This window comes from Typopeltis vanoorti, chromosome 22 (assembly GCF_054136105.1).
Source record: "Typopeltis vanoorti isolate ZY-2024b chromosome 22, IOZ_Tvanoo_1.0, whole genome shotgun sequence".
In the NCBI taxonomy this organism is placed as follows: domain Eukaryota; kingdom Metazoa; phylum Arthropoda; class Arachnida; order Uropygi; family Thelyphonidae; genus Typopeltis; species Typopeltis vanoorti.
In genome coordinates this window covers 86,403,871-86,418,791 of record NC_143570.1, presented here as the reverse complement: position 1 = coordinate 86,418,791, position 14,921 = coordinate 86,403,871, and the positions used below count along the sequence as shown (strand labels likewise).

At 36.1% G+C, this 14,921-nt stretch overlaps 1 protein-coding gene across 1 annotated transcript in view; it reads right to left on the bottom strand.

Annotated features, from left to right (window-relative positions):
* Rcd-1 (Required for cell differentiation 1) overlaps positions 1 to 14,921 on the bottom strand; it is a 105,415-nt gene that overhangs the window by 18,371 nt on the left and 72,123 nt on the right. Inside the window, exon 8 of the mRNA XM_090411911.1 lies at positions 4,154 to 4,245. Within this exon, the coding sequence (XP_090268037.1) occupies positions 4,154 to 4,245 (92 nt within the window). The remainder of the gene's footprint in view (positions 1 to 4,153; positions 4,246 to 14,921) is intronic.

The following is a 14,921-nucleotide window of genomic DNA, read 5'->3' as shown; positions in this document are numbered from 1 at the left end:
ATGGATTACATACGATTATTTTGGATTACTACTTATTATCTGTTTGGAAATTTCGTAATGTACCAGACAACTTAATGGGATTTACAAATAATTTAACAATTCCCTTACACAATTCTCACTATTCTGACACAAAATTCTCTGCTTCTGAATTCAGTTATACAGGAATAAACTTCAGTATACAGCACATGTAGAATACATATTATCACATGACAAGGAAATTTTCATAATTATGTGTTGTTGTGCAGGTATCTCCTTAATTAGTAATATTTAATATGTTAAATCCGGAATAAAGAATTTGCTTGTAAAGTTCTCCATTCAGGATCTAACAGTGTTCTTCTGGCTGGTTAATCCATTGTGTGAGATGCGAAACTAAGTTTTTAGAGAAAGTATGGTTCTTCATGTCCCAGACAGGATTTGAACTCTGTTCTTTCCAACCAAAGGGAAGTGTCTATACTGGCCAAGCTATGGAGATTCAATGCCAGCTATAACTTACATTATTACATATCAGGTCTAAACTAATTTTATATTACATTTTAATGGTTTCTCCAACATTGTCTCCCTAGCAATAATGATACTAGTTAAAATTATGATCGAAATAGAAGAAAAGTAATTAAACTTCATATTTTTATAATAGGGGTGCTTAAGGGTCAAAGCTGTACAACTGAGAGGAGACCTCCACATAGCCTTTAAAGGAATGCGGAGAATCGACCAGGGCTTCTGACCTAATGTCCAATCCTCACCTTCTCGTGGTGCACCCTGTTGGGTATCTACTTTGATACTGAACGAACAAGGATGGGCTGGCAATTTGGGATTTAGCCAACCAAATTGTATTCTTATTGGTTAAACCAAAATAAAAAAAAATGATGGTACAACATGACAAAATTTCATGCCGGCTGGAGCGTCGCCCGGTTAAACAAGGCCCCCGTTGTTTTCGCCAGGGAACCAGGGCGAACAGCGAAAAGTCAGCTACTGGAACAAATCTGAAAGCAAACCCCAACTCAACATCACCAGAGTTAAAGATCAGTACTATCAACGTAAGAAGCCTGAATGGCAAAGAAATGGAGCTAACTGAGGAATTAGATAAGTACCAGATCGACATAATAGGGGTGACTGAAAAAAAAAGACCAAAACTGGTGAGATCTTTCTGAGCAATAAATACAAAATGTTATATTCAGGCAATGACAATCAAGGAAATGAAGGAGTAGCCATAGTATTCAACACAAAATACGAGGCTAATCTTCTTGAATGGCAGTCAGTCTCAAGTAGAGTAATGTGGGCAAATATGAGAATGGGGAACTGGACAATGAGACTTATTTGTGCCTATGGTCCCACAGAAGGTTCTACTAAGGTAGAAGTGGAGGAATTTTTTGACGCTTTAGAAAAAGCAACTGACACAATGAAAAAGGAAAAGTTGGTCCTTGTTGGGGATCTAAATAGAGTAGGAAATGATTGTGAGACATATAAAAATATTTTGGGAAAATTTGGAGAAAAGAGCAAAGCTAATAATAATGGCAAATATCTGTTGGATTTCTGCTCAGGACATGGACTGGTTATTACTAACATCATGTTCCAACATAAAAATGTGCACAAATTCACATGGAGAGAAGAGGCTAGGAATAAGAAAAGTCTCATTGACTATGTTATTGTTGATAGTGATGTTTTCTCCCTGGTGCAGGACACCAGAGTGTACAGAGGATTTGAAATTGGAAGTGATCACTATTTAGTCTTGAGCAGGATAAAATTGAATTTCATATTGAAAAGAATAGCATGTAAGAAAGTTTTAAAGCGAATAAAAGTTGAGCAGCTCTCAGATGTGAACTGTAGACTAAAATACAGAAAGATTATTGAAAAGAAAATGAAAGAGTTTGAGAACAGGAATCAAACCTTGGAGATTCAGTGGCAAACTCTGAAGGAAACATTGATTGATTCTGCCAGAGAGGCATGTGGTGAGGTTGTGTGCAAGGATAAAAAAATCAGAACTCCCTGGTGGACACAGGAAGTTAAATAGGCAGTGAAGAAAAAGAAGAAAGCATATCAAAAGTTTCTTGCAAATAAGTCAGCTTTTACTCTTACAGAATACAAAGACAAATGTAAGAAAGCTAAACAGTGTGTAAAACTAGCTAAACAAAAGTCATGAGAGGACTTCGGCAAGAATATAGAAAATAAATATCAAGAAGGTGGCAAAATATTCTGGAGGTTGTTGAAGAAGCTTAGGAATGGAGGAAAGAGTGCTGTAAAAGGAGTTGGAGATGATAAAGGTGACATAAAAACAGGAGAAAAAGATATCCTTGAAGTATGGAGTAATTACTTTGAAAAACTGCTAAATCAAACAAGCAGTGACGACAGCACAGTGATAAAACACTGACCAGGCATGCAGTCAGGAATACATATCCATACTTGAAGTAGAAAAAGCCATCAAAGGCTTGAAATGTGGAAAGGCAGTAGGAGTAGATGATATTCGACCAGAAATGCTGAAGTATGGTGGTATAAAAGTCTTACAGTGGTTGCACTGCATAGTTCAGAAAGCCTGGACTGAGGGACGAATTCCCGATGATTGGAGTAGAGCTCTCATAGTACCCATATATAAAAAGAGAAATAAAACCGAATGTGAGAATTACAGAGGTATTTCCCCTGAGTGTTCCTCGCAAGATCTATGCAAGTATACTTGAGAAACAGTTCAGAAGAATTGTGGAAGAAAAGCTTGGTGAAGAACAAGCTGGATTCAGGCCAAATAATGGCTGTCAGGATCAATCTTCACTTTACGACAAATAGTCGAGAAAGCATGGGAATATAACGAAGATCTGTATTTAAGTTTTGTCGATTTGGAAAAGGCATATGACAAGGTGCCAAGAGAGAAGCTATTCAATACGCTGCAGTTATATGGTGTCAATGGGGCATTATATCAAGCAATACTTAGTCTTTATTTGAGTTGTAAGTCAGCAGTTAGAATTGAAGGAAGTACAGGAAGATGGTTTAATATTAAATCTGGTGTGAGACAAGGATGTACATTATCCCCTCTGTTATTCATTATCTATATGGATCACATTATGAAGGAAAGTGGTATTAAACCTGATATCAAAATTGGAGATGTTAATGTCAGCTCTTTGCTTTATGTGGATGATGTTATACTTCCAAATAAATCCGCTACAAGTCTGCAAGATTATCTGACTAAATTGAATAGCTGTTGTAATAGATATGGTATGAAGGTCAGCAATAAAAGACAAAGACAATGAAAATAGGCAGAATCATTGAAAATGTCAACTGTGTTGTGAATGGAGAACCTGTGGAACAAGTAAAACATTTCAGTTACTTAGGCACGATTTTTACTGAAGATGGTAAATTAAATATAGAAATAGACAACAGAATCAGCAAAGCTGGTATGGTGGGAAGTCAACTGAATAAATTCATATGGAATAAGAGAGAAATTAGTCGGAACACTAAATTAGCTGTATATAAGACAGTGTTCAAACCAGTTTTAACTTATGGATCTGAGAGCTGGATCAGAAGTAAAACACTTGACCAAAGACTAGAGACCGCAGATATGAGAGTCCTGAGAAAGATTAGAGGCGTCAACAGATGGCATCAATGGCAATAGCATATTAAAAATGAGGATATTAGGAAAGAACTTGACATTGTCAGCATCCAGGAATGCATTAGCAGAGCTAATCTCAGGTGGTATGGTCACTTAAATAGAATGGGAGAGGAAAGATTAGCAAAACAAGTGTTCTCTACCAGGTTGGCAGGAAAACAACCCAGAGGAAGACCAAGATATAGGTGGATTGATACGGTACAAAGTGCCTTAGACGATAGAAATATAAGATCTGATAATGTTGGAGTCTTGACAAGTAACAGACTGATTTGGAGGAAAATTGTAGATACGAAGTTAGTAATGATGTAAATTTTTCATGTAGTACTGTCATATCCTGTACACCCCTTGAGGATACATGGCAGGAATTTGATGATGATTTTTATAATACTAAACTTCTCACTTCTGTTGAAAAAATTATGTCTCACACATTGAGCCTTAGAACTACTCTTCAATGTCAGTATCAACAATATGGGAAAATAAAGGCACAAAGCAATTTATCAGACTATGATAAAAATTAAACATTATTACAAACTAGTGAATATAACAGTAGTAGTGAAATTTCACCTGGGATTGTCTGATAGCCTCAAGTAACATCTGATTACATGTTTTAATAGACGAGCTGACTGCTCTTTTGCTAATGATAACACCATTTTTCCCTGAAAAGAAAAATGAAAGTATTCCTAATTTAATTTTTCAATTATTTATTTATTATGAGAACAATTTCTGAGTTTTTCAATATACGATTCATTCAATATATTTCTATTCTTTAAACAACTCAAAGTTGTTTAGCACTTTTATATTCATGTCTAACAATGCAAAGCAAAGGAAAATATTTTATAGTGAAAAGAATCTGTTTTCATGATGGTATCAAGTAGCGCAGTTCAAGCTTATGGTTATTAAACTATTACTTATTTGAACTTAACAAAAATGGATAACAACATATTCAAATCTTAATCAAGAAATTTGTTCAGAATCTGATTAAATAAATAAGTAAATGTATGTGCATTTGACATGACAGAACAATCAATGTAAAATATACTATTTTTAAAGCAAACATAGCACTGAAATTAACTGCTTTTAATTCTGAAGATAACTCATCTGACCATTACATATTTCCATATCTGCCAACTATCATAATTGTTATGTCAATCAATATTTCACTTTTTTTTTTTTTTTTTTTTTTTTGTCAAGAATACTGAAATTCAACAGCCAAGCTATTCATCTTGGTAGCTTTTCTGTAAACCCCAACACATAGCACACTAAATTTGATATCATGGTGATACTATGTTATATCTAGCAGCATGTGGTGGGGTCAGCAAAAATTCTTTGTTTTGCATACTTTATTTGGGTAAATGCTTTTTGACTTCCCTTTCTATCCAAATAAAAAATACATTAATTAGAACTAAGCAGACCTTTAATATAATATTGCTGCCATTAAATTTTTTTTTTTAAAATCCATGAATTAAGAGAGAAAGCCATTCAAGTTTGCCATAGCAGACTGTAGATGAATTTTTTTGCAGCTAATAAAAATTATATTACTGGAAAAATTTTAACATGGCATTTACCTTACCAAAAAGTAAAAAAAAAAAATTTACGACTTTTTGGTAAGGTAGTAAATGTGACTATGTAATTTTATGACCTATACAGATCAGAAGCTCCTTCCTAAGTCATTTGGATGAGCTGAATGATAAACACATGGAGTTAGTTTTCAGATGGTAGTGGTGTCTGTACATGCTACTGCAAAGCAATAATCATTGGTGTATGCATGGAATGTACTTAAAAAAAAAAAAGGAGAGGGGCTCTACAGAAAACAATGAAACCAAATTATGAACACACAGGCCTAAGATAATGAATGACAGGACCTGATATCACTGAAAAGACTGGTTACTTCATCTCAATGTCCAATCCTCAGAGGCACTGTTGGAAAGTGTGAGCAACCACAAGTAACTCAATAAATGTTTCCATAACACACAGAGTAACATATAATCAATTTTTATGAAACAGCTACAGCTGCTTAGTTCCAGCTCATTCATTGCCCACATACATTACCCTTTCCTTTATCACCTCCTTAGTCTACATCCTAAAATCCAACTTATGATGGAAAAGGAAACTAGGAATAGGCTACCCTTAGTAGATAACTTGGTAACACTTCCCAATAGTAAGTTCTCCTTCACAATATACAGGAAACCTACTCAAACAGGCAGAATGTATTCATAAACTTTCTTATCATCCCTTATGCTTACATGAAAACTAACCAACAGACCTACAACCTTTATCATAATGAGCCCTTGTTGCCGAACTCCAAAGCCATATACACCCAAGCTTTTTTATCTTCTTTTCTAATGGCTACAAGAAGCGGATAAGGATAGCCAGTTCCAAGTAGGGCTCGAAAGCTGTACAGAGATTTTATTTATTTATTTATTTTTTTACAATTCTGGCTGTTTTCCCCAATCCATAAAACTTTCCGCTTTAAAAGGATTTTAATAATGCCATCACCATCCCATATGTTTGAGGCACATTGGGAAAAAACACCTGGAATTCTAAGAAATATAACTTCTCACAGCTTTCAAGCCCCCCCCCCCACACACACACTTGGAACTAGCTACCCTTATTCGTTCCACTAAAGGCCAACTCCCTCCTCTCTTAGTTCCTGCAAGTTGGCCTATTATGGATTCATAGGAAGATCAGCAACCACCTGTAATCCCAACTAGTCAATCAGGCCTTGCAGATTATGCTCTAGATACTACTCACACAATCATTTGAAAAAACACCATGCTCCATCAAAGCAAGTTTAAAAGAGAAAAACTGTTTTTAGAATCTGTCCTCAGAAATCAGACTAAACATGGATGCATAAAATTTCCCAAAATATGTGAAATGCTAATCTTTTGAGATCAGTTTACAACCAATGCTTCTAACAGGTGCCAACAGAGGGCACCCCATATCATTAGGACTTATTTCTTGTGGAAAGGCTTAGACGTTGGTTATGCATTTTCACTATATAATTTAAGGTAATTACAACGTACTAGGATATACATTGAAATAAATTTTAATATATTTCAATATTTCAGCAATGTCATGTTGCCATTTTCAAGAACTTAAGTACAAGACATGTGCACGCAGGCACAACAAAACAAGTAAGTGAGGAAGAAGTAGGAAGCTATTATTTCTCCTAAAGTCCTGATTGTGCCCTCTAGCAGGCAATGTTGGTATTCTTGGGCGATTGGGCTGAATTTCCCAAATTTGAGGAAGACTCATGCAGCCAAATTTGTTGAGGTTTGGATCGTTTCTTAGGGCTGAAGCATGAAAAGCTTTAGGTTGGTCTTTAGTAGAGCAGATAAGGGATGCCAATTTTTTATATGGTCTGTAACAAGAAGTTAAGTTATGTTTTTTTAAGATTTTTGTGATTTTTTTTCCCGAGGTGCCTCGGATGTAGGGTATGGTGATGGATTTAGAGTAATCCTTGTTGTGAGGGGGGGAGAGGTTGTGGTTTACTGGTTTCAATATTTTTTGGTTTTTTTTTTTTGGGGGGGGGGGGGTTGCCATTGGCTGAGAAAGTGTTGAGAATGTGGTTTAGTTCTGTGGTTAGGGCATTGTCATTTGAGCAGATAAGTTTAGCCCTGTTGTGTAGTGCCTTAATGACTTCATATTGTTGTGAGGAGGGGGTGGGATTGTTGGTGAATGTATCTGCCTGTATGGGTGGGTTTTCTATATACTGAGAAAACCAAGGTTCCATCAGGCTGAATATACATAGAGATTTCAGCTTAACCTGCTTAACCAAAAAGATTACACAGGTAAGCTAAAATCTCTATTGTTAGATCAGGCCACTTACCTCCCTATTGAGTACAATCCCACCAACTCACAAATTAGAAAACTCCACAGGCTCCTTAAGAAGGTCACTTCTTGGCCTGTGGAAATCACTAACAAATTAAAACCATATAATCCCCCCCCCCCATATTTATGGACTCCCAAAAATTCACAAGGAAAATGTGCCATTACGTCCCACAGTGGGTGGCATCGATTCCCCCACATACAAACTAGCTAAACATTTGGCCAAAGCTCTCTCTCACACTATACTGGCAACACACCTTCATACATAAAAAACTCAGCCCACTTCAAAGCCAGCATAGAAAACCTTACACTCAAACACACTGACATAATGGTCAGTTTTGATGTCTCCTCCTTATTCACAAATGTCCCACTCAAAGAATCCTTAGAGCTAATCCAAGCTAAATTTCCTCCCAATATCAAAGCCCTATTTCAGTTCACAATGAACCCAGGCTATTTTTATACCAACATTACCCGCTAGAGGGCACAATCAGGACTTTAGGAGAAATAATAGCTTCCTACTTCTTCCTCACTTACTTGTTTTGTTGTGCCTGCGTGCACGTGTCTTGTACTTAAGTTCTTGAAAATGGCAATGTGACGTTGCCGAAATATTGAAATATATTAAAATTTGTTTTAATGTATATCCTAGTACGTTGTAATTTCCTTAAATTACATTAGGACTTATATTGTAAGTCCTAATTAGGTGGGACGCTTTCATCCACGTGTTTCACTTAGTTTTGCATTGCCTTTGTGTGTGCATGTTACAAGCTTTATATTATACTTCTTGAAGATATCTCTGACTGAGATGAAATACTGGAAGAATTAAATAGTGTTTTTAAGACTTTCCCAATGCTCTTTTATACTGCTACATTAAGCCTTCAACATGAGTTTCTTCCAGCACTCAAACCTTAACAAACAGGCATAGCCACATCCCACTAGCCTTTGCTATGAACATGCATGTTGACTGACATCAGTCAAGAAACACAAACCTGAGAGTGGAGCTTTGTAAATGGTCATGTGGAATGATGGTTAGAGAATGCTTTTTATCCAAGTATGTTCTTCCCAATGAAGTTCAGTTTTTTTTAAATTTAATTATATTTTTTTAAAAATCAACCCCGCATACGAAAGGTCTCAAAAACCATAACAAGATAGTGCTGCATTTAGGCAAGTGACCTAAAAAGAGAAAAATCTCTTATATGTATCTTGAAAAATTGGAGACTATATGCTTTGGAGTCATAAGTATGGAGAAAAGACCATTCCAAAACACCAATACATTGAAGTGAAAGAAGAGGATGGTTTGGCAAGCTTAGGCAGATGGTTATATTAGAAGTTAACTAGCAGCCTGTGTTTGTACATGAATGGAGGAAACCAGTTCAATGGAGCAGCATCCATGGGAACACCTACAAAAAAGACATAATACAGAAATTGAGCATCTATGGGAAAGTAACTGGAGAGAGTCAGTCAGTTCTCTTCTATAGACAATGGTAGCAGTATAAGGAATGTTTTGGGGGACACCATCCCAGATGTGAGAGCGATATTCTAAGGCTGGACAGATTGTAAGATTTATGAAGTATTAAGGAGTTGAGCAGAAAAGAAGTGATATTTAGAATGAAAAGAATACCCAGTTTTTTTAGAGGCTGAAGAATTATGAAAGCCAGTCCAAAAAAAGAGAGAGAAAAGTGAACTGAGGTGATAGCAAAGTATTATCATAAGTGAAAAAGAAAGAGACACTGTCTTTCTTTCAGGAAAGAAGAAAGAATTTTAAATTTTGGTAGTAGTGAAATTTACTAAATTATTTACCTGACTTTGGGGAAAAAAAAAAAAAAAAAAAAAAAAAAAAATCAGTGTTTAAAGAACTGCTCACAGATCTCAAAGAGTGGGTTATTGGACAACTACAAGATTTTGTAAATTATAAAGAGGAAAATGGACTACACTATCTACAGCAATGTTAAGAAGATGATGGAAGCTAGTGAGAGAAGATGGATGTATAGGAAAAAGTGTATATGAAAGCACAGGCCTTGAGTATGATGGCAATAATGAAAAATTCAGATGAGAGAAAACCGTCTGCTACGACATGTAATGAACAACCAGAGGGAGCTGGCGCATGTCAAAGGGTAAGAGGAAGACTAAGATGACTGGCCTTCATTTAGTTGCATATTCAGTTACAATTTGAATTGCTTCTACAGCTTTCTAGTTGAGTGCTGTCTGGTTGTCTGAGTTGTAATTTGTGCTCTGAAGATGCCAGGGTGAAAAGCAGTGAAATATTAGTAAGTTAGATAAGTTATTTTTTTTTCTTCTCTTGGTGTTGCATATACTATGAAGAACTGTTATGAATAACCAACAACATCTAGGCATAAGTACACCTTCATGAGAGAATAAGTAATTTAGTTGGTTTGAAAAGTGCAGATAAATTTAAATTCAAGTATACTAAGTAGGATTCACAATCAAGGACTTGAAATTAGTACTCCCAGTTAATCACTTTTAAAAATGCTTTTTTCCAACCTCAACACCAATGAAAGAGGCTGAAGAACTCTGGGCAAATCCAGAAGTATTCTTTAAACAACCCTGAAAAAAAAAAGATCCCCTGATATCCTTCTCCTTCTCCAAAAATTTCTATGTTCACCTCCATCCCAAAGTATTCTCTGCCCACCCTTAATTTTTAAAAAAATATACAAAAACCCAGGTGTTTTGAAAAAGTTCACATACCTCTCGCCTCACCAATAATTCTCCCACATCTCTCAAACCCTCCCCCTTTCCGTTCAGTCATACTTCCTTCCTTCAACAATGAATGTATATCGCCATACGCCGGGATGCTGCTGAAAAAAGAAGACAGCCAGCAACATCCCACAAAGGTATATCCAGTTTTTCTTCCTATATATTCATTCTTCATATATCTATCCATATAAAACATCAGTAATGTCCTAAAATTTGAGTAAAAAGCCAATGACATCATAAAAAAAAGGGGTACTCCTAAACAAAAATAGGCTAAATTGCCATAAAAAAAAAAGTTCCTTTGCATATCTATATCAGCTGTGAGCATGTGCCTGCACACAACACACAATGATCCAAGCATGGCTACTACATACAGCAAAGCTGGCAGCAACATTTCAGCACTTTAGTTATTGCTAACACTGATAAACAATCAACATATAATCAATGTGATCACCACATGAAGTGCTGTAACTGCAGACTCTGCTGATATAAATTATCAGCTCAATTTATATCAGGTGCAAGCAAGTACCTGCACACGACATCAGAGAACCAAAAAAGTTTTGGAATCAATTTCTGTTGTGGAGGCATGCTAGCTGTAACAAAGATGATCAATAAATAAGTGCACAAATTTCTAGCCGCTCATAACCAGTCATTTTTCTGTCCTCTATGCATCAACATTTAACTCCTGCAAGTGCTAAACTAATAAACAATTGTCAATATGGATTTCACCACTGTAGATCAACAGGGAATCTGTTTACCTCACCACCCATCTCTGGACAAATACAATAGAAAATTTTGGCAAGTATTTGGTGGTGTTCTCGACAATTCCCAAGGTCTTTGACAGGGTCTGGCACAAGGGTCGGTTAAATAAGCTTCAATCATTTGGTCTAACTTACCTCTACAACCAGATTGCCAGTTTTCTGACTGGTCACCTTCCATCATCACACGTATGCTATGTGTGATGATGGAAGGTGCTCTGTCTTCTAACTATGCAACTAATGCTGGAGTTCAGAGCTCTGTTCTCTCACCTATTTTCTTCCTTTTATATATCAATGACTTTCTCATTTGACATATCATGTCCTACACATACAAACACAACTTCCAGAACAGCAGTACTTCTACCTTAAACTTTGATCTCCAACCATTCTTTGATCAGATTCAAACACTTCTGTCAGTTTCAATACCAGCAAAACACTGTTCTGTCTTTTCTCCCACAAAAAAAGAACAATTTTTCGTCCAGTCTTACTCTTGAAAAACAACGCCCAAATCTCAAGACAAGATGAGATATTTCTGCTTGGGATCAGGAGACCTCTCTTGGCATAGGCACATTACAACTATTGTTTTCTTTGCATCCAAAAAAAACTAAGATTTCTCTTTTGCTCAAGGCATTACTTCACCTCTGGACAGCTATGAACCTCCTACAAATCTGTCCAATTATTGAATACTGTTCACACATCTGGGGTGGTGCTCTAAGAGCTCCCTACAATTACTGGACTAATACAGAAGAGAGCAATTAGGCTGATTACTGACCCATCTCTCTCACCAACACAGTTTCTACTGCTTGCATACTTCCATGACTAATGTTCATCTGAACTGACATCAATAATTCCTCCACCCTTTGTTAAATCCAATGAAACCACATGCAGCAGCTTTTCAACACCCCTTCACAGTTCAACTTCAGATCCACAGAACAAATTTCTCCTCCTCATCCTCATTTATCCCTTCAGTGATTCCTTCTGGAGCAGTCTTCTCCCATCCCATGTTTCCCAGGGAATACAATCCACAGCTCTTTACACTAAATATTAACAAGTTCCTTCTTGCTCAACACAAGGTGTACTAACATACCATAGGTTGCCCAACCTCATGTATGGAATTATCACATATAAAAATCAAATGGCATCATCAGTAAAAAGACAACTATGGAAATTCACAGGAACATGTTGAATCTTGAATGGAAAATTTAATTTTTTAATTTGGTTTATTCAAATTCAACAAGAATTGGAAAACAATTAAGAGATACTTGAGCTTTAGTATAGAAACTGATTGTGAAAGGGGTATATAGAATGAATAATTTATATAATGATACAAAGCATGAATCAATAATGGCAATTATTCTGTGTGAAGAATTATGTTTCAGTTAATTGTAATGGCCATAATATGTTCTATGTGAAACGTACGTAATCTAAAGTTCAAGGTGCTTGGGCGAGCGTACGCTTACAGCAGTGTAAATTATCGGAAAGCGGCTCGTGCTCAAATTTGCAGAAGACGCCGACCTGGATGGACTAGCAGGAAAAGAAGGTGAGTGTCGGGCAAAGATTCGTAAGAAAAAAGAGGGCGCTAAAGGTGCAAAATAAAAAGGGTTAGCCCCATTGCAGAAGGCACTTTTGCCCTTGCTCGAGTCATGACTGTTTGGTTTTTGACCTACTCTTCTCGGACGAGCGGTTCTATCTCGCCTCGTGATGGATCCAGGATAGCCCATAGATGTTCTATATCCGCAGCTGTAGTTCCCGTATTCGTGACCGCGATGTGGAATAGGATCACCGGAAACAGAACCAGACCAATGTGGACAGATCACCAGCCATGCTGAAAGGGCAGACGAGATGTACACCATGTATGATCACTTGCGTAAAGGTAATTCTACAATGTTCCAAACTAAGTTTTCAAGGAAGGAGAACCCAGTACTGTATACAGAAAGTGGACTATCTTGGAAAAGCAATGTTTTCTTTTCTCTTATGTTAGAAGAGAAGCATGCTGTAAAATAAGTGTGAATTGCAAGTGTGAACGAACATTCTAGTGAGGAACTTTAGGTGATTAGCATTAACTGCAAAGGTCTAGCTCTATAGGTATCTTTGTCTCAGATTGTGAATTAGGTAGAGTGTGATAATTATGGTTTGTAGCCTTTAACATAGCTTGATAGGATAAATTGAAAAGATTAGAGTTTTGATATATGTTTTGTATACAGTCAAATGAGTGGAATCTTAAAAGGAGCCTATGTTAAATTTCCAATTAGGTTCTAAATATCTATGATAGCTCCTCACCTAAGTATGACTTTAATCTAATAGTGAGAATGAATGTAACTATGTACAATTTAGTGATCTTAATAAATGTTCTTTATGTTTTAACCTGAAATTACTCTGTGCCTAAATTCAGCTCATCGCTCATAAATTCAGAACCTAATGCAGAGAATAATTGAATATTTATAAGCCACGATTGCAAATCATTGGGTATAACTAGTTAGATAATTAGGTGCTGAAGGATAAGTGTAGGGATAATCGCCTCTGTATAATTTCTGAGAGAAGTTTCCTGGTTAAGGATTCCTCCTAACCTAAGGATACTGGCTGGCACAGCGGAACAAATAAATTTGCCAGTATCTGAGGGGAAAACAACTCCAGACAGTAATTACAAACTTATAATTTCTTATAATTAATTACAGTAATTAATTATAAGAAATTATATCTCCAACAAGGAGATAGGCCCTTTGTCAGAGAGGTCAATTCACATAGTTACTCTAAGTAGTCGGCCAAGTAGATAGATGGCCTTCGTAGTTTAGCACCATAGCTTGTGTTAAGATAGGATTATCAGGGTAATCAGTTTAAGGCAGAAATAAAGTATATCAATTAACACAAGGACGAGATATTGAATATAGATATAGAATTAAAATAAAAAATTGAAGGTAGATATTGAAAGTAAAGAAAGTGAATAAAATAAATACAATTAAATATAACACATAGTAAACTACAACTGCATTCTCAAAGGAAAACCCATAGAACAAATAAAACAGTTCAATATGGAAATAAATAACATTTGAATAAGTTTATAAGATAGGCTAGAATACTAGTAGATACAAGTCCTGAGGAGAACAGAATTAAGGGAGTAAATGGCAGCAACATCACACACGGTTCTGTTTTTTTTTTTGAATTACAGATGAACAGATTATGCTAATGAGGCCAGTGTATAATGTTTGTATACTGCATGTGTTCTAGCCAATTTGTCCATTTTACAGGATGGAGAAATAATAAAAAAACAAAGATATTAAGAAGAACGCTGACATGATTAGCATTAAGAACATACAAGCAGAGTTAATCTAAGATGATATAGTCACCTAAAGAGAATGGGAGGAAGAGGGAGTGTTTGCAAAAATATGTGATGGCAGGTAAAGGCCTACAAGAAACCATCTAATTGCATTATTCAGTGCCTAAGAAGACAAAAATGGATGATCTGACAACATTATTCTGATATGACAGAAGGCCTGTGTAGCTCAGCTGAAGTAGCACTTGCATTCTCTGTGGTGGGCTGCCAGAACATGGTCCTAAGTTCAAGTCTAGTCATCAACTAGAGGAACGTTTTTCTAATCCTTTCTCTGACCAGTTCCTGAGTTAGTTTATCTCTGACAGAGGCAAGCAGGCTTTTTTTCTCCCAGAAACATGGGAGTTTTGTCCTGTAAACTCAAAAAAAAAAAAAAAAAAAAAAACAGACCATAGAACCCACACTATTTCAGACAATAACATATCCTGTTAGGGTTAGGTACAAAGAGATGGCAGCACTTATTTGCCAGTCTCTTCATTGGCTGCTGCTTATAATTAGTCGGTCTCAGGTCAGCTATTTCTCATTAGCTACCCAATAAGGATAAAAGACTTCACCTACTCTCTAAAAAGTTTTATATTTTTTTTTTTAATAATGACAAATAATAGTTTGTAAGACAAATTGATGCAAACTTAAATATATAGTACTACATTCAACTTACTATAACTTGAAGAAACTTCAGGAATAATTTGTTACAATGTAGTCTGTAAAC